Source organism: Thermobia domestica, chromosome 3 (genome assembly GCF_964235325.1).
Source record: "Thermobia domestica chromosome 3, izTheDome1.hap1.1, whole genome shotgun sequence".
Taxonomy (NCBI): domain Eukaryota; kingdom Metazoa; phylum Arthropoda; class Insecta; order Zygentoma; family Lepismatidae; genus Thermobia; species Thermobia domestica.
This window is the reverse complement of record NC_137456.1, coordinates 100,900,914-100,922,020: the sequence shown is the minus strand read 5'-3', so window position 1 is coordinate 100,922,020 and position 21,107 is coordinate 100,900,914. Positions and strand designations below refer to the sequence as shown.

The following is a 21,107-nucleotide window of genomic DNA, read 5'->3' as shown; positions in this document are numbered from 1 at the left end:
TTAGCAAAACGGAAATTTGTTTGTACGCTATAGAACTATATTAATTTCGTAATATTTTTGTGGCAGTAAAGGTTGCAATATTGCAATATGAATTCAATATTACAATGATATGTTGCAATAGGCTCTAATATTACCTGATCTTTATTTTGCTCTTTAGATACAATAAAATACAACAATACAATTCTTGGGGGAAAATGGTAATATAGATACCCAAGAGTTGTACGAATGTGCCCCAGTGTATTTTAGGCCACATACGTAAGCAGATCTCCTTACAACATAATTTGTTATTGAGGAAGTAGATTTCCTTATAGTCCGGCCCACAATGTAAAGAACGCTAGTCAACCTCAGGTGTCTCTGACATAAAACATACAGTAAAGCATATGTATGGGGTACATTTGTACCCCCATTGGATATCCGAAGGTTAAAAAAGTTTGTGCATCCATTGTTGACACTCTTGTGCGCAATTTTTGAATTTTTCAATCAATTCGTAGACACTTTGTTGTGGCAAGACACCGTTCCCGTATTGTACCGGAAGTCTTTGATGGATTACGGCCCCTGATTGACATCAAATTAATAGTTATTTGTAGATAACGTATAAATAATTACAATCTTATTTACATTTATTACGGTGCTTGTCTTAAACACAAAAGCACGTTCATATTCAGCATAATCAGTATTCATTTCCAAATAAAGACGGGGAGCGAAGGTAGCATACTGATACTGTTAGGAATTAACGTTACTCATGGGCTGAAACATTTCCTTTTTATAATAAGGATACATCTAGTTAAGTTATCAGAGAACCTGAAATATAAATGAGTCAATATGCTACCTTTATCAAAGTCTTAGAGCAGCGTTTCTTATTTTTCTCTTACTCTTGTTCCCCTTTCAAAACAATTTTACATACAAGAGGTATATTTATTGTTTTGAGTATGCGTTAATACTAATACCAGTGTTAATTAAAATTTTCTTATTTCAGATAGTGCATTCAATAAGTTTGGTAACTACCTCGAAATAAAGCACTTAACGTCGCCACAAAAATTTATTACCGAGTTAATTTTTACGTATACTACATCTCTTCCTGAGCCACACATCGCGGGACCAATTCGCAGAAGCTCTGGAATGACTAAGGAAAGTTGTCCACTGGAATGCTTTTCAGTATCGTTGTCACACTCTTTATTCGCTATCAGTGTTCAGAGAATCTAATCACGTGCTGCAATGAAGTTTGTGTCGAATTCAATATCAAAAAATCGCGACTAAAATGTACAGAACAGTGTTAAATGCGTACGGACATAATTTAGCACCAGCCCACATTACTTTTCTTGTGCGTCAGTTTTTGAAAAAATAAGGAAGGATCACAGTCCTTAAACTCACATATTCGCCTGATTTGGCTCCTGCAAACTTCATGTTCTTACCTAAGCTTAAAGCTGCCGTCAAGGGAAAGCGTTTAGAGAATGTTGCAACGAGTTGAGTTGATTTTGAGTTTAACGTCCCGTTCAGCAGCGAGGCTATATGAGACGTGGATCTACTGATTAACGTGAAATCCGAACCACAGGAGCTCCGCCAGGTCTCCCGCGCCAAAGGCGCGTACGCTAACCGCTTAGCCACGGAGGAACTCCAATGTTGCAACGATACGAGTGAACGTGATGACGTTGGACGATTTTCCTAAGGCGTTCCAGAGCTCCTGCGAATTCGTCCCGCGAGTATGTGGCGCGGGAAGGGATGTTTGTAGAACATAACGTTTTCTGGTATCCTGAAGTATACTATTTCCAGATAATCTACAACTTGTTAAACGCACTGTGTATATTGATTAGTTGGAGACAATATCTCTTTTCGGCACCGAGGCTATACGTATGAGACGTTAACGTGAACCTATAATTTAAGATAGAATCCAAATAAATAGAATGTGTTCAAATTTCAAGACTATCTCACCGGAAGTCAAACTCGGGACCTTGTACTCCAAAGGCGTGCAAGCTAACCACTAAATCATTGGAGAGGGAAGAAAATTTATATATATATCTTTAAATAACTAAAGACTACAAGAATAGTTTTATGATAATATTTCTATCAATCTATATCTATATCTATTTATTCATATATATAATCTATTAAATTGAATAATCAATTATTTATATAATCTATATCTGTCTGAGATTCCCCATTTTCAGTATTTGATGCGCAATTCACTTTAATTTTAATGTCTCTGTTTTTTCTCACTTATGTCATATCTACGAGGATCAGAAGGGCAGATCTCCAGGACCATTTATGGTCCGTGCACCACAGTTTGAGAAGCACTCTGTTAGTGTTTATATCTCTCGCTCGTGGATAGAGAGTGTAGCGTTTCCATCCTTTTTGGTGCATGAAAGAAACAGATACGTTTTCTGGTTAGAACTAGTGTGATTCGAGTTTGACGTTGAGCTCTAAGGTGAGGGGGGAAGCGAAGTGAAAACTGCAAAACAAATCAGCATCATAGGTATTCTGGAACTATCGACAGGTCACTTGCTGCGACTGAGAAGCTTCCATGCTTCACTGTCTTCCGCTAACGTCTATTGGTCTTCACGAACGGATTTTCTGATTTGATATCGTCTATTAATTGTAGTCTTCTTCATCCTCTACCCTCTTTCCTGCTACCATACTCTCCAGCACGTCCCTCATGATACAGTTCCTTCTTATCCAATGTCCCAACAGGGTTTCTCTTCGTAATAATATCTAAAATTGTTCTTTTCTCCCCTACCATTTCTAACACCCTCTCATTCGTTTTCCACTTGATCCAACTAATTCTCTCCATTCTTCTCCATACCGACATTTCGAAAGCTTCTATTCGTTTTTCATTATTTTCCGAAATATGCATGTTTCTGACCCATACAGTATAACACTCCGCACGAAGCATTTTATGAGTCTTTTTATCAACTCTTTATTCAATGTCCTACAAAATAATATTTTCTTCATCCTATCCTTGATTTTATTTCACGTTCACATTTCATATCATTACTAATATACTACACAGATATCGAAAACTAGTAACCTGTTCTAGTATTGTCTCCTCTCCTACTTCTATATTTGACACCGAACTGTTCGTTCCGATCACCATGGCTTTTATATTTCTAACATTAATTTTAATCTCATATTCTTCACAGCCCTTCCTCAATGTTTTCTAACTTCTAATTGATTTTCTCTTCAGATTCCTGCAACAAGCGCCATATCATCTACAAACCGTACCGTATACACTTTTGTCCTCCTTTCCCTCATATTTTGCTTGTGAGAAAGGAAAGGTGTATACAAAAAAAAAAAAATGTTTAGTGTTGCCCATGAATGGAGCTTCTAAATGAAAAATACCTTTTCAAATTGGAGACTAGGCGAGAAACATTACAATCCTAATCTCTGTTTTGAGACGAGGCTAGAAATTTCACGAGTCTTGTGGGTAACACTAGTTCACGCAAGTTTTAGATCTCGGACACTGTTTCAGTATTACATGATTCATCATATTAAAACTATAAATCGATAAAATAATTGTACGAACACAATGAAAAAAACACTTATCAACATTTAAAAATACTGTACATGATATAGTCCAATCGGTGTCACCGATTTCGGTATAACTTTGGAAGTTCCCATTTGGATTTCTCAGATAGATCTATAATCTAACAAGAATGAGCATTATAATATAAATATGTCGGCCCAAACAAGCTTTAGGGCGGCTCTGCGGCCTTCCCAGGATCGGCGCCCATGAGCCCAATGATAAATGTTATATGACTCCATTTGTGACCTTTCGTGACGCGGAAGGTATCTGATAACTTCTAAATGAAATTAAGAAAAAAATAGGGCATAAATTTTATATATAAATGTACAAAACAAAACGAAAAAATCAAGATGAGAGAAAAGCTTTTTTTCGAGAATGAATCCGAGACGTGATTTTTTTTTTTAGAATCGAGACGAGACGAAAATACCTTGTTTCTTATCTCGTCTCATGGGCAACACTATTAGGAATGAAAGTAAAGTTTATCTTTGTTAAAACTAAACCAGTTTTTCCCGCATTAGTTACCTATTATAGATGCACAACTTTTGACCTTGTAACTTTGTATCATGTAAATGTCACATATAATGATCATAATTTCATGTCAGAGAAAACAAATTCATGTTTTGCGTGCTTGATAGAACAAACTGTCATGTTATTTTTGGGCAAGTCTCCTGCATTTACTTTCTAAATATTCTCCACGACATGACATACACAGCTGGAATCTTGTTCTCCTTTCCTTCCGTTCTGTGAAATATTACACTTGATGGTATAGAAGAAGGCAAATTGGCTCAGTGATATAGGCTCCTTAAACAATATATTTTGTACAAATAAACTTTCTATATTAAGATGATTATGTATAGAAATATCCTGGAATGATATGAACTTCGGAGCTTAACCCATCCACTCTTTATGAAATTCTGCGTATGCTACTGGTTGAGTTATTAAAAACAAAATGTTAGATCTCTGCAGATTCTCTCTTCTGCCATTTTGGCATCTTTTTCCCTTTATGTTTCTCACATATCTCTGGAAAGTCACATAGGAATCTTGAGAAATTAATGTTATAAACTAAATTCTCTAACTCAAAGATCCAAATGGTTTCAGCCGATCAACTGTCGATCTTAATTTATTACAAGGTTACTTCATTAGGCAACATCTACTACTTCTTTCCTTCAAGTAATTCCCAATTGGTTTCACAGCGCTGCCAACATCTTCTGGTTTTATCTATTGATCAACCATCTAAACCCTGCTTGAATCCAATATCTCAGACTGAGACGAGCAGGTAAACCAGCGTGGCTAGTTCATTGTCTAACGTTAGAATAACTGTTATAGAGTATTAAAAGAGACAGGGCCTGTACACATGAATAAATGTGGAGTAGAAAGGCAAATTTTAAATAAAAATTAGTAGCAGTGACCAGTTTCTTTCAGAAAAAAAAAAAAAATGTTCCGGGAGCACACTCAGCATTCGGAGGAGCACATATTATTTTCACACGGTACCATTCTATTTATTATTATATTATAGACGTATTATTTTAGTTTTCCCCGAGGGCACTATAAGAGATCCGGGGGGCAGTACCCCACCCCGTTAAAAATCATGTCTGGAAGAAACATTGGCAGTGGTATGTGTACATTACGTGAAGGAGTTGTAATGCGTTTGTAATGCGTCATAATATCTGAATTTACATTGAAACCGGAAGTGGTAGAGAGATTAAAATAAGGATGGAGTATATTCTAGGGACGCTTATTGGATTCGAATTTATTCTATAGCGATTAACGTTAAAACCGGAAGTGGCTGAATTCTGCCAATTTCGGTTTGAATATAGGTCAAGAAAGAACGTATCTGTTCTTATGTTAGAATGCTAAATCGATTCAGAAATGTTCTCTATCGCTTATAGTTTGTTTCACGTACCAGCATCGAAACCGGAAGTTATAGTGGCGTTCTATAACTTTCAGTTTAGTGGAGAGTTAAGGATGGATTTAAAATATTCTTGAAACGCAGGAAACCATTTCTCGGTATCTATTATCCTTCTTCCTCTATAGAGATCAACATTAAAACCGGAAAGGATTGATTTTTACCACTTTCGGTTTGAATTTCACTTCCATGAACAAACTCGATTCCTAATTTTTGATCCTCTAAAGGTCTTCACTACAATGAAATTAAACTACCGCTAATTTTAGAGTTTTTCTGTAATATCTTCAAGACAAATAAAAATATTCGAAAAGCAGAAACGTAGTGAACTAGACAATACGATTTTGTATGTGATACCGTTATCACAACTTATCTATCTGCTTTCGATTTGCAACTGTATATAGATTTAGCTTTTTTTTTTTTTTTTTTGCAGGTTCTATAAATAGCGGCATACCAAAAGCAGATAGGTGAATTGTGATAAAGGTTATCACATGCAAAATCGTATTGTCTAGTTCACTACGTTTCTGCTTTTCGAATATTTTTATTTGTTTTGAAGATATTACAGAAAAACTCTAATATTAGCGGTAGTTTAATTTCGCTGTAGTGAAGACCCTTAATGATAATCCATCAAATAGGTCTTCAGATTTTTCTTCCGGACTGAGACACATTTTTCTTCTCCCGGACGAACAGACGGGATAAATATATAAACAATTTTGAAAAACTAAGCTTCTTCATAAGTTAAATTTTGAACATGGTGAAGATAGTACACGTCACTTACCTGACTGTCTGGTGGTTCCGTTCTGGCAAACGTGGGGACTTGGGAAACTTCGTAGTCCGTGCATCTCTGCAAAGAAGACAAAATATCATTGAAAATATACTTTCTTTCCATATCATATATAAATTAAATATCACGTAACAAACAATATCAAATATTTATTACTATTATCTAAATACTTTATTACTACATCTAAATAAAAGTTAAACAAAGAAAAAGGTTTAGCATATGGAACTGTACGAAGATTGGTTGAGATGGTTTATAACAGTTGCAAGTTGCTGTTCTTGTTTTCAGTCCTGTACTAAACTTCTTCATTCTGCATTACAACTTTCCAAAGACTAATTACAATAAATATAAATATTGTTTACACCATTAGAAAACGTTAAGTTGTAATAACTACATTATTAATAATTTTCCATGTACCCAAGAATGGTCCGGAGCGAAACTCCAAATGTTAGTTTAATATATATACCATGTTATTCACTCTAACATTTATTGCTTGTTTTAAGTCTAGTTTTAACTCACAATGTTGCAATAGGCAATGGAAGCCAGAAATATTAATGATATATATTTCGAGTTTGATATTTCTTGAATCAATCTCCAGAGTGAGGTACAGATTATCTGTTACATGTCTCACGGTATCAAATGGTTTCTCTTCACCCATCTTACTCACATCAAAATACATGGCCAGCCGAGAAACAGAAAAGAGTAGAATCTACACCATGTATATTGCTAGAGTCCGTACTACACGAGGAAATGCATCGGACAGCCTCCGACAGTAAAGCAGGCGAATAATCTCCAGAAAAAGTGTCGAGCGTCTTCCGATATGGGAGCGTAACAAGGAAAATCATTATGTCGGACCTAAAGATTAAACAAGTGTGTTGAACTTAGGAACAAGACAAGCATTTTCAATGAATGGGAGCGCGTAAGTGTGGGCATTGCAACTAGTTTTCCTTTTAAAGCCTACGTATTGGCTTCTAGTATGAAGGAAAGCCATAAAAACACTACTTTATTATATTCAATGGTATTCAATATATTATTATTATTATTATTATTATTATTATTATTATTATTATTATTATTATTATTATTATTATTATTATTATTATTATTATTATTATTATTATTATTATTAGCTTTTTCAGTAGAAAAGAATTCTGCAAACATTCCTCCACATTGCCGTCTCCGTGGAAATTATCTTCTCTTTCTCTCTTCTAATCTTCCACAGACACTTCATAATGATGACGCAAGAAGTTGTTGTTGTTGTGGCTTCTGAATGACTTTAATTAGACCATAGGAGACCAATTTGTCAAAAGACCACAAAATAAAAACAACAAAAATAAGAGAAGGTAAAGCGGCGCATCCTTTTCAGACTTTTCTGTTGTGACCTCGAAGAAAGAGGTTAACGATGGAAATGATACACTGCCGTCGACAACACGTTTCAAAGTATATTTCATTAATTACATTTTGCAGAAAGATCACCTCGGCCTGTTAGACATATGCTCGTTATTAAAATTCCTGACCTACGGATGCTGTTAGGTAGAATTACCATATTTATCTTTGGAATATCAAATGCTTAACTGTACGCCGATTGTGTTTCATCTGTCATAACCGTGATACAATGTTGTTAGTGACTTAAATACAATGAATCCTCTGAACTTTGCCATCTCTCTAAGTTGCCATCTACGTAACTTGACACAACTCTCATGGAATCTGTATCTTACCATAAGATGTAGTATATTATATACTTTGTAAATTGACCACGTGTCTAACATGAAACTTGGTCGAATTGAAGCAACCTTATTTCTGTGCTACTAATGTTAAATTTATCTCCGTATGATGGACATTATGTGGTGTCTCTGTTAGAACTTCTTTTACTATTGAATGTTTCGAGCGTTCAATATTTCCAAGGAAAAAAGAGGGAAACTTGTCCATTGAAAGTAACTTTTTGAAAAATACAGCACGTGGTGCAGCTCTTTAATACCTGTATGTATATTGTTGGGGAGTGTCACTATGGCTTTCCATTCATATTCTATATAGCAAAATATCAACTAGCTTAATCTAGATTAGGGATGGCCATATTTCCCGGAAAAAAGGAAAACGGAAAATACTTTTTTCCGGAAACCGGAAAATTCAAAACGGAAGACGGAAATTTTTCCGGAAAAACGGAAGACGGAAAATTCTCCGGAAAAGCGGAAGACGGAAAATTTTTCGGAAAAACGTAAGACGGAAAATTTTCCGGAAAACGGAACACGGAAAATTTTCCGGAAAAGCGGAAGACAGAAAATTTTCCGGAAAAACGGAAAATGTGATTTCCGGATATGCCCATCCCTAATTTAGATGGACTTTTTTAAAAAAGATATGGGTAACTTTTATGTTCGTCATGTGTTTGAATCCATTTCTATCTTGATTACGGGGAGGGGGCTTGCAAACAAAAAAAAAAAATTTGCAACACATAGGTTAGGTTAGATATAACGATTGGATTTATACTGGAAAGTGTTAAAACGAAAATGAAAGATCACAGGATACCAAATGCACAAGGGAATAACTTTTGGTGTTTCGGTACTGTAAGAGAAATAAAATAGATTGGATGTTTCGAGTATTTCCTAAAAACTGACGATCTTATCTGGATCTACTGTCATATATGGTAGGAAGAAAATAATAAAGAATGTGTCGCACAGTTTTGTAGCTAATTGCATGATGAAAGTATAACATTAGAACATAATGGGCGAATGACAAACTAATATTCGTATTTATTACATACGGCGTCAGCAGGTCTTGGGACTAATGAGCTTTTTTTCTTTCTTTCTTAATTTTCAGTTTGGACCTGGAAATGTTTCTTCCATGTTTCTCGATCCTCAGCTTCCTCTTTCAACTCCCAATATTTTCTTCTATTTTTCAAATTATCCATCACTTATGTTCTTCTTCTTCCTATTCCTCGCTTTCCTTCCATCTTTCCTTCTATGGTGGTATGAAGAAGACAATTTCTTCACAAGATGTGTCCAATCCAATTGGCCTTTCTACGAAGGATGGTAGCTAAAAGCATCCTCTTCTCTCCTATCTGTTTAGAACATCTTCGCTTGTTACTCACTCTGTCCATTTTATCTTCTCCATCTTCCTCCAACATCACATTTCGAAGCCCTCTAAATATTTCTTCTCTAACTTCCGTAATGTCCAAATCTCTGAACCATGAAGTCCAATACTACATATATAGCACTTGACCAATTTTTTGTATCTTTTTTATATTGTACACATATCTTTTTTTAAAATACAAACTAATACAATAATTAATTAGTGCTCTACAAGTGCTAACATTACAGTTCCGCCACTTGTTCATAGTTGGCCACATGGGCAGGTTTCACTGTAATTACATTATTCTTTGCAGAAAGGAAACTCTGTAGAGACTGTCATGTTCTTGAACTATAATTATTATTCACTTTTTCTTTAATTGTTAACTTTTCCACCTACGCTTTGAAAGAGCATTCAAGACTGAGATAGGCCTTTTCCAGATATTACCGCTCGGCTCTTTTAACCCTTAACTGGTTATGACGTATTACTACATCAAGGCATATGTGCAGTGGAAATGGCTACGACGTAGTACTACGTCTTGACTAAAAAGTCACTAATGTTCAGTAGCAATGACGAAGGTCTCTCTTGAAAACTTTTCTTCTTACATTTAAATCGGAAACAAATGAATAGATGGCTCTGAATGCCTATAATGTGTAAATGATATTGGGTTTTGCAATATCAAATGGTACATTGTTGCTCGTAAGAAGAACATTTGCTGCTGCTGTAATAAAAGAAAATGAAACTGCAATTCAAAACAGTAGCGAACGTCTTGGTGAAGCGGAGACGTCTTTGAGACTTTTTGTGTGTGTGTGTGTGTGTGTGCTATTGTTGTTTATGTGAAACATACATCATTGTTTCTAGTTCTACAGTTCTTGTGGCTACGACGTAGTACTACGTCTGCCACCTGAGAGTATACATTTCCAGAAAACTGTGCCAGTTAAAGGGTTAACATGACACGCAGAGAAAGAAAACTTTATTTGTTGACTAGAATATAAATGGGTGAGGAAATGCGTCGGACAGACTCCGACAGCGAATTGGGCAAACATTTACATCAAAAAATGTCGGACATCTTCCGACCTAATCGGAGAAGAACATGAAAATAGTCATGTCGAACGAGGTTTGACACAGGATCAATTGGAAAGGTTGAGTGTGTTGGTCCTAAGAGCGAGATAAATATTTTGAATAAAAATTTTAATTATGACAGTTGCAACTTGTTTTCTTTACGCAACCACCGAATTGCATTGATGTCAACAAAATCGATACAATTTTTTTTTAAAAAAAAAGAAAGAAAAAAAGAAGACCAACAACATGTAAAAATGAGTGTTTCTACCTTTGTGGTAAAAAAAAAAACGTGCTCGATTCTCGGTGGAAGTATGCATAATTCAGATCCTACGTGAAATTATAGGTTTACTTCTCATATAACCCTAGTACTAAAATTACCCTCCGAAACAAAAAATTAAAAAAGATAATCATGGGATGTGCCGGAAAGAATGGTAAGAAGCTAACCGGTATAGATTAAGAACAAGGTTGCATCAAAAAAAATCTGAACAAGTACTTTAAACTGACTTTAAACAAATAGTTCTAGATTGATTTAGAGTTTAGCATTCTGTTCAGGACCGAGGCTATATTATGTATACACCTACAGCTTAACGCAGAATCCAAATCATATGAGCTCCTGCTCCTACCGGGTCTCTCACGCCGAACAAATAGTTGCTTGAAACTATGACTTCATGTATATCGTAGTTTTTTATTATTATTATTTTTATTTGGTGATTGTAATAAAGAAATACACCAAGGGGAGAAAAATGTTCCAGCAAATTGTCCTTCAACGTAGAACACAGCACATTTTTCCCGTACGAATGTTTTGATTGTCATGTTAACATATTAGGAATACGTTACTGTTCGTAATAGTCTTTTATTTCCTACTAGCTGAACCTGTGCCTCTACACAGCGCACCATTCACATATAAGCATGAATCTCCTTGTCATTCCTCACAACATCTATACATGTCCCTTTGCAGACACAAGTGAAAGACGTCTTGATAAAAAAAAAGAAAAAAGAAAGAAAAAGAAAGAAAAAGAAAAAGAAAGAAAGAAAGAAAAGATCGGCAAGGGGTACTATGAAGGAGAGATTTTTTCGATTATTTTTTCAATATCTCGCACCATTTCCAAGATTAAGCCTACTTCCGGTTGGAGTTTCTAATTCAGTATGATCAGTTTTTTCTTTCTTTTTGCATGCAGTATGTAATGAGCAAATACATTACATACACAATTAATTATAATGTCAGTAATGTATGGTGTTTATTGGATAAAACACTCCACACAATAGAGGGGGTCGCGATGGCTCAGTGGTAGAGCGTTCACCTCTGGTGCATGGGGTCCTTGGTTCGATTCCAGCTCGCGTCAAGTGAACTTTATGGTGGACATACACAGTGTACGTGGGTTTCCTTGCGGTTCTCCCCTTTCCTCCCACTTTCTTCATTCCACCATTTCATTCATTTCTCATCCCCACCGTCTCCTTTAGCCTAGCAGAAATAACCGTGAGACGTAAGACTTAAGGTTTCATTTCATTTCCCAACGATACAGATTCATCTTAGCCTGGAGAAATGGTTATCCTTTGTTTTTCATTATCATTTGGCCATGAAACAATCGACTGAGAGATATGCAACCCCTATATACAACTATGTTGTGTTGGAATGAATAGGATATGATGGTTTACTTTTTAAAAATTTCAACACTTCCAGTGTACCCCTAATAAAATGTAATAAAGAAATAACGGCCTCGTTTTTTAAATATTCAATTGGAACTGTACAATCTACACAGAATTTGGAACCGACCAGTGAAAACAGCACGTTTCTAGCACTTGTGTTTTTCGAGATGTCACTGTCGAAAGAATTGAAGACAAACATATAAACTTTTTTTTGTAGATAAACATATAAACCTAGCATTTTAATATATAGATCCTTTACAACTTTTATTTTGTGTGCCATTACCTAGGTATTAAGGTAGACCCACACCATTAGTCATGGCACAACAAAACACTGACTGTTTAGTATAGGATGTGATGAGATAATGGATTAGATGGCAAATTGTAAATTTGTTTATGATACAGAACACTTTCTGTTAGGTGTTTTATAGTCAATACATTTTAAAAGACAATAACCTTCGTTCAGAATATATCAATGCACACTAGTTTGTCAAATAAAATGTAAAATAAAGTTGTTGCAACTGCTAGTATTGCCAATGAGACGAGAAATAGTCATATTGTCTCGTCTCAAATCTCTATGAATTCTTTCTCGTCTCCTATTGGTACTTGAAAAACTGTTCTCATCTCGTCTCGTTTCGTAAATAAATGTACAAATTGTATACCCTGATTTTTTAAAATTTCATCTAGAAGTGATCATAACCCTTACACGCGACAAGGGTTCCACGAAAGGAGTAATATAAACTATATTTATTATTGAAGTATATTGTAATATCGTGCATGCGGTTCTATTTACAAACAATCAACAGACAATTGTACTTTGTAAACAGCATCACGTGCGTCCCTACTACAATCTACTTCAGTGACAGACAATAAGTACACCAACGTCAGCACTAATCATGTAATAGAGAAGGCATGCCAGTGCCACCGCTACACAAAAGCAGCTATAAAATCAAGAGGATCATCACACATGGTATCAGTCTTTGCCTGGTCAAACTCTCTTCTTTTAGCTTGTCTGGAGCCTTGAAAAATTCCTAATCCAACCCAAGCCTTCTAGCTTGCCTGGAGCTGTAAGTTCTCCTGCCCACTTAGCTTGCCTGGAGCTCTAAGTTCTCCTGTCCACCTAGCTTGCCTGGAGCTCTGTGGGATTTCAACTTGGGGTAACTACTTAGCTTGCCTAGAGCTCAGTGGTTTTCTAACATCTCTTTGCTTGCGTGGAGCATAAAATTCCTAAAATCCACCCCACTTAGTGTGCGTGAAACTCTGTGGGGACCCTTTCCTAGACTGCTTGGTCTTTGGAACACCCACTTACTCTAAATCATTAGTAAATTTTATGCTTGTATAGTAAATCTGTATCATACTATTTTATATCAAAAAGTTTTCTAATAGAATTGGTTGTGGGGAAATATCAATTCCTATATATAATTGCTCTACCTTCTATTTGTTTAGCAAAAGTTTAGCAAATGTTGTGCAATAACCTGTGTATCTTTAAACCTTCATAAATGCTCTTCAATGTGTTCGTATAATCACTTTATCAATTTATAGTTTTATACTATGGATCACGTAACAGTGCTTGAGATATAAGATTTTAGTGAACTTGTTGTCCACGAGACTCGTCTCAATTTTATAGAGGTTCTTCTTATCTCGTTTCTGAGACTAGAATCGAGACGAGTCGAAACATTTCTTATCTCGTGGTAACACTTGCTACTGCCAAAAAAAGGATGGGGTAACAAAGACCAGAACGAAATATTTTCAAGTTTAAGATGTTAAAGTTATATTTGAAAGTCATTGAATAATGGTTCTTGATTTTAAAAGAGAAGAAGAAGTTAAAAAGGTATATCTATATGTTTTATTGTCCAAAACTGTGTTGTTCTACGGATTAGCAACAGCAAGTGTAGTATGTAAGTGAAGAAGAAGGGGAAGCCAATTTGTGACGAAAACAAAAACCAACAAACAAGAAAAAACAAAAACAGAAAAAGGAAAAGTTAATTCTTTAACTGAGAAGCTGCACAAGTTTAGACAATTGACTCCGGAAGCGTTTGAAGAGTTGTGGGGAACTGGTACGTGATAGGATTAAAAGATACTATCGATGCTTATGGAGATACTTTGTCTACAACAGTCCAATTCTTGATCAAGTTAAGGAAATAAGCATTAGTGAATTAACAAATGAAGCGCTTGGAGAATAAAGGTGGTATGTAACAAATTGATTATGATGGGAAAATTGACTTTCACAACTTTGCACGTTAACATACCACCTTCATCGTTTCTAAATATCTGCACTAGGACGAGGACTCACCAAATAATGTGTTAGGTAGCATGAGTAGCATATAACACGTGCATGAACAGCCAGAATGCAACATTTCGAAAAATGTAACATAACACCTTTATCCTCCAAGCGCTTCAAATCAGTGAAAATAAACGTTAGAAAATAAACATAGGAATAATGAACTTTCTTATCTGCATTCGTTATTTATGATGGACTCGATGCTATTCTTGGCTAATAGCTAACAGAAATAACGAGTATGCTTTTCCACTAAATCTTGGCTTATACTTGCATTTAACAGAAATAACAAGTACACTTTTCCACTACAACAATCCTTGCCAATTGAATCACAAAATCACAATTTGATCCTCCCTTCTCAATAAACAAGTCGGAAAGGGAAAAGAGCAGGCACAGAAAAATCTGTCGTCGACAGGCAAAAAGAACATTGATACCATTGTCACTGTTTTCGTAGGCATACTATACACTTGTGGATCCATGACAGGCAAAAAGAGCATGGATAACATTGCCAATGTTTTCGCAGGCATACTACGCACTCGTGGCGTAGATCCATGACAGGCAAAATGAGAATCGATAGCACTGCCAATGTTTTCGCAGACATACTACGCACTCGTAGCGTGGATCCATAACAGGCAAAATGAGCATCGATAACATTGCCAATGTTTTCGCAGGCATACTACGCACTCGTGGTGTGGATCCATGACAGGCAAAATGAGCATCGATGGCATTGCCAACGTTTACGCAGACATGCTACGCACTCGAGGATCCATGACTACTCCAGACACTTGCTTATCCCATTCTCTTATCATTTCGTCTTATCTCCTCGTTGTGTTTTCTGCTATTTCTCACATTATAAAAGCACGTTACTAAGTCATACATCATCTACCGGGAAATGAATGCACTAGATAAGGGATGATACACACACATATACACAGTCTGACCGCAGTCATTGCATGTGTTACGCGATAACTGACAAATTGACCAATATTGACTAAAAACATGTTTGTCTTCTTTTGACTACTGATATGCACCCAGGCTTAATAGGATTGTATAAATATCTCGTCTAAAGTATTGTCAGTCACTGCGACGAAGTTTATAGTTTTTTTTATTATTTTTTTAAGTCACATGTGACGGACGAACTTACAAAGAATATCCAAGAGTTGGCACCTTGGAATATGGTATTTGTGGAAGACATTGTGCTAGTGTGTTATCACGGCAGCACTACGAAAGAAATTAGATACCTGGAGAGTAGCATTGGAAGGCAAAAGGCTTAGAATTAGTAAAACCAAGATAAAATATTTAGGAAAAATGTAATCGAAAATACAAGAATACAACTTGACGAAGAAGATGTGGTAATGACGAGGAAATTGAATTACTTGAGATCAATACTGCAGGAAAAATGAAAGAATAGAAGAAGATGTAAACAGTAGAATTACCAGCGGTTGAACAAACTTGAAAGAAGTGGTAGAAGTATTGTGTCAGTGTAGGGTACCAATGCGTCTTAAGGGAAAAAAATATACAAAACAGTAATGACACCTGCCATATTACACGGAACGGAATGTTGGGTGACAAAGATGAAAGGGGAACAGAAGTTGAATATTGCAGAGATTAATATGTTGCGGTGAATCTGTGGAGTAACGTGGAAGAACAGAATTAAGACTGAAGTGATCCGGGGAATAGTAAAGGTGAGAGACCAGTAGTACAAAAGCTACCAAAAAGTGGACTAAGATGGTTTAGGCACATAAGAAGAAGAGCTTATTAGTTTAAAAAGTGGATGCTATAGAATTAAGCGGGAAACGAGCGAAAGGTTGGCCAAAGAAGAAGTGGGACGATTATGTAAAGTAGGGTATGGTGCAGTGTGATGTCACAGTGGATATGACACAAGATAGACACAGATGGAGGACACCGATCCGAAATGCTAACCCCAGCTAACTGAAAAAAAAAGTCTTTGATGAAGAAGAAGAGGAAAACGAAGAACAAACGGATAGTAGATAACGCAAGTAGCAGTGTCACATGTACACCACGTGAAAGAGTTTGGTGTAGCGTGATACTTTCTTAATTCATATTGAAACCGGAAAATGGTACTAAATTTCTGTCACTTCTGATTTCAGAAGTGAGATTAGAGTGGAGATAGAATGTATTCTTGCTTGATTGACTGCAGAAAAAAAAGACACTTCAATACTCTGTATATTACTGTTTATACTCTAGAATATTAGGATTTAGGATTTAGATTTCTGTGCTTTCGGCATCTAAGGGCATTTAGCCCTTCACGTTTTAAGGGATGACGTCCCTCGGCGAGCACAAAATCCGAGGAAAGCAAAGGAAGGAAGTGACCTGGGACTTATAAGTAAGGTATCACCCCGGCATTTGCCTGGTGTGAATGAGGAAAACCCAGGAAAACCTCATTCAGGATGGCTAGCTTGAAAAAGTGTTTTACACTTTTTCGACCGAATGCTCCCACCGGGAATCGAACCCGGTGTTTATACTCCATAGCGATCAATGTTAATATTGGAAATGGTTGATTTCTACCATTTTGTCGGTCTGAATATCTTTGCTAGCGACGAACTCGATTCCTAACGTTTGATCCTGTACATCCTGGCCATGGGCGTCATTAGCGGGGGAATCGGGGGAACGCGTCCCCCCTGATTTTAGTCAAATATATTTCAAGAAACTATACTACTTTGTATATATAAATTTTGTCGGCAAAAAAGATTTTCATTTTGATTCATCCGACTTCCCGCCCCCAAGATTTAAAAAGCTAACGACGCCAGTGTTCTGGCCAAAATTGATGGCATTTTTTCCCAGGCAGGTGGACAGACGCACGGACAGAGTAAATATAGTATAAAGAAGTTTTGATAAATTAAACACTTTAAAAATAGCAACAATTTTCTTATGAAACAAGGCTGCTTATTTCCTGCATGCTCTTAAATTCTTCTGATACTACTCTTCCTACAAAAAAAAAAAAAAAAAAAAAAAAAAATCGTCCTGCCTTTTTAGACTTAATGAATGGGTTTCGCATTCGATATGCTGGGTTCGGAGTACGGCTTTGATTAAAACGTTGTCCTTGTGTGAAACAGCAATTTTAATATATATATATATATATATATATATATATATATATATATATATATATATATATATATATATATATATATATATATATATAATAAAAGTTACGCTGGTCTAGACGTTTTAACTATTACTTTTATCTCCTTATATTTTCGACGACACACTTTGCTTCACGCTCTTCTTTTTTTCTTTTTTTGTGGGCACTTTGCCACAAAGACAAAATATTACATTCTGTTTCACTCAGAATAAAATAACTAGTAATACTGTTTCTCTATGGACGTTAAAAAAAAGTTTAGCCGTTTATCATGCGTCTGAACTACATACCTATCGTAAAAGCGAATATATCAGTGAGAGGTGAATGACAAACAAGCCATTCGAAAAGTCTCTGGCTCGAATCCCGCAGCCGGCTATTTTGACTCTCTAGAGTTCTTCCTCAGTCCCACCAGATTAATATTGAAACGGTGCATTTAAACATAGACCTTCCCCGGCATCCTCCCACTTCTTTGCCCATTCTTCTTTTTCCCTCCCATTTCTTTTATGTTATTATTGTATTTCAGTTATATACTTCGAGGTTGTGTCTGCACGTTAAATAAATAAAAATGAAAATGAAATGAAATCTCCAAGTTGAACGTCCCACGATTATGCCCTTTAGTTTAAGGGAGACGATGATTAAGGCAAGTGAATGATGAAAGAATTGATGGAATGAGAACGTTGGAGGAAATGGGAGTACCCCGAGAAAACCCACGTACAAGATGTTGTCTACTACAACCTTACTTGGCCGGAGATCGAACCAGGGCACCAAGGGCAATCGCTCTTCCACTGAGTCACCGTGTCCCCAGTTAGGTAAATAAATTATCTTACATGTCTATTGTATTAAAGATAAAATAGCAAATTGAACTCCATATTTGAAATGTTGAACGTTTGATCTCAAATATTACCATATATATATATATATATATATATATATATACTATATTTGAATTGTACGTTTTCGAGTTCTTAACGCGATAGAGTTCAGATCGATTTAGAAACCTGAGTTATCCCACTTTAAACACAAACAATGTAGAATTTTAGAATGAATAGCAATACACATAAGAATATATTTATGTATAGTTATATTCTGATGCATCACATTGTAGTTCCTCAATTCTCTGTTGAAATATCATTTGTCAAATCAGTGTTTGATTAACAGTGCTTAAATTCTTTTATTTTTGTAATGTGCACGCTTTAAGTTCCTTTTCTTTAAAAAAAACAAAAAACAAAACAGAATTACTAGAAACGTTATTTTTTCTCGTCATTGCTAACTAACTAACTAACTAACTCTATGGCCTATGAAACCCGAAGGTTCAATGCCGCGTTCACAAAAGCTCTCCACTAACTTCTATCCTTAGCCAATTGGATCCAGTTTCTAATTTGTATTCCAATCTCTGCGAGATCCATCTTAATATTGTCCTCCCATCTGCGCCTAGGTCTTCCTAATGGTTGTTTTCCGATTGATCTTTCAGTCAAGACTTTGAAAGCATTTCTACTTTCTTTCATTCTAGCTACATGGCCTGCCCACCTAAGCCTCCTAGACTTGACGACCCTAACAATGTTGGGTAAACCGTATAAATAATGTAGTTCCTCGTTATGAAGTTTCCGCCATTCTCCATTCCCGTTCCTCCTGGGTTCGAATATTCGTCTCAAGATCTTGTTCTCAGATACTTTCAGTCTATGTTCTTCCCTCAGATTAAGCGACTACGTTTCGCAACCATACAGAACAACAGGTATGATTATCGTTTTATATATTTTAAGCTTCAAATTCCTTGATAGAATTCGCGACAACAGATTTTGAATCGAACAGTAACACGAATTCCCTGCTTGTAGTCGACATTTAATTTCTTCGTGAATATGATTTTCCTCTGTTAATATTGATCCTAAATATTTGAAAGTATCCACTTTATCAAAAGTATTATTTACAACACATTCATAATTTACCGTATTACGGTCTCGACGCACTTCAACGTATTTAGTTTTCTTTGCATTTACTTCTAAACTCATGTCCCTGCAAGCGTTTAATAAGATCTCTGCTTTTCTTTCTATTGTTCTCCTATTTTCACGTACTAAATTTACACCATCAGCATATGCCATAACCTGGTGAATACCGTTCAATTGTAGGCCCTGGTTGCTATCTTTGATTTTCCTTAAAGCGTATTCCAGAACGAAGTTAAATAATAATGGCGACAACGCATCTTGTTTCAGGCCATTTTTGACGTGAAAGCTCGTGCACAAAAATTTTCCCGTCATGAAAGCTCGTCATTGCAGGTTTTCATTTACCTCTTCGGCTACTAAAAACCATAAATTAACCGTCATTGAAACATGTTTTATCAAAAGTTTTGTCAGAAAGTTTAGGAAATAGAGATAAGGTTTACGAAAAATTTTTAAAACGTTGGATTCCTCAATAGGAATCGCTGCATCTAGATGACTTCGTCAAGAATCTGGCTTTTTGAGACTATAAAAATTAGTGCTTGAGATCCGAACAATATTGATTGACTTATGCAAATGAACATCTGTCTAATAATAGCATAGCTCTCGTATACATGTAATTCTAATTCTCTCTCTATTCTTATCTAGGGAAGGTAGTCCACAACGACTCAGTGGTAGAGCGCTGATCTCTGGTGAAAGAGGTCCCTGTTTCGTTCCCAGGTCATGTGATTTTGTGGTGAACAGTATCGTGTCCGTGGGATTCCTCGGGATACTCCCTTTCTCCCACTTTCTCATTCCACCAAATTAATTCATAATTGTTCATTTTCATTAATCATCCGTGTCATCTAACCTACAAAGGATAATCATGGGACGCAAAACTAGAATTGTTTGCCTGTCCATTACTTAATTATAGCTTCTACAATTTAAGTTTTGCATATACTTCAAAGGGCAAATACAGGAAATAGAAACTGGTCACCCAACCACTGTAGTATCCCAACCAGAGATGGTCATTTTACAATCGAGGCTCACTATTCTCAAAGGACCCCTATTCATGGCCACTGACCTCAATTAAGTTCACGCGAGCTCAGATTCGCACTTGCTCGAGCTCAGGCTAGTTATCATCAATGAAACTTAGGCTAGCTTGATCTTGTTATCATTAATCTTATTGAGATCAGAGATGAAGTAGTTCAGTGAATCGTGGGTCAAGATTTGTGAGTGGGTCAGTGGGTCGTGGGTGAACAGAGCGTGACCCGCTGTGACCCAACACCACGGTTCTTGAGCGACTGGCAGTAGAAATTCAAACTCCGGTTAGTGATAATTTCACAGCCTTGTTTTATTACAAGTGTAAACTCTTTAGTCAGTGGACAGGAGGGCGTAGATCATGGGTCAGAGTTGATGACGATGGGTTTTGGTTGGTAGTGGATCAGAGTGGGTCACAGTGGGTGGTGGGTATAGTAAGTCGTGGTCAGAGTGGGTCACGGTGGGTCGTCTGTCACAATGGGTGGTGGATCAGTGGGCCAGTGGGTCAAGTTTTCATAGGTTCACGCCATCTTTGATTGAGAGTGGTGAGCCCGAGCTCTAGCGAATGTGAGTGTGAGCTTATGTAAGCCTCATTGAAACTAGTGCATTCTCGAACTCGAATTCTTGCTTGCTATCAACAAATAGGACTAGTGAAAGTCCTATAAGATGGGCTTTCCTTTCCTTCGAAGTTTCGAAATTCCCCTGAGACATATTGTGATCATTATCAATGTGAATTTAATAGTATTTTTGCAGTACTCCTTCAAACCTCAGTATAGAGGAAATTCCTTCCGGGAAGATCTTCTGA

The 21,107-nt window shown here is 36.3% G+C and overlaps 1 protein-coding gene across 2 annotated transcripts in view; it reads right to left on the bottom strand.

Moving 5' to 3' along the window:
* The window catches only part of LOC145680629 (receptor-type guanylate cyclase Gyc76C-like), a 777,573-nt gene that overhangs the window by 90,599 nt on the left and 665,867 nt on the right, over nucleotides 1-21,107 (bottom strand). For both annotated transcript variants that reach the window (XM_081751318.1, XM_081751319.1), the window contains exon 3: nucleotides 6,199-6,264. In XM_081751318.1, the coding sequence (XP_081607444.1) occupies nucleotides 6,199-6,264 (66 nt within the window). The remainder of the gene's footprint in view (nucleotides 1-6,198; nucleotides 6,265-21,107) is intronic.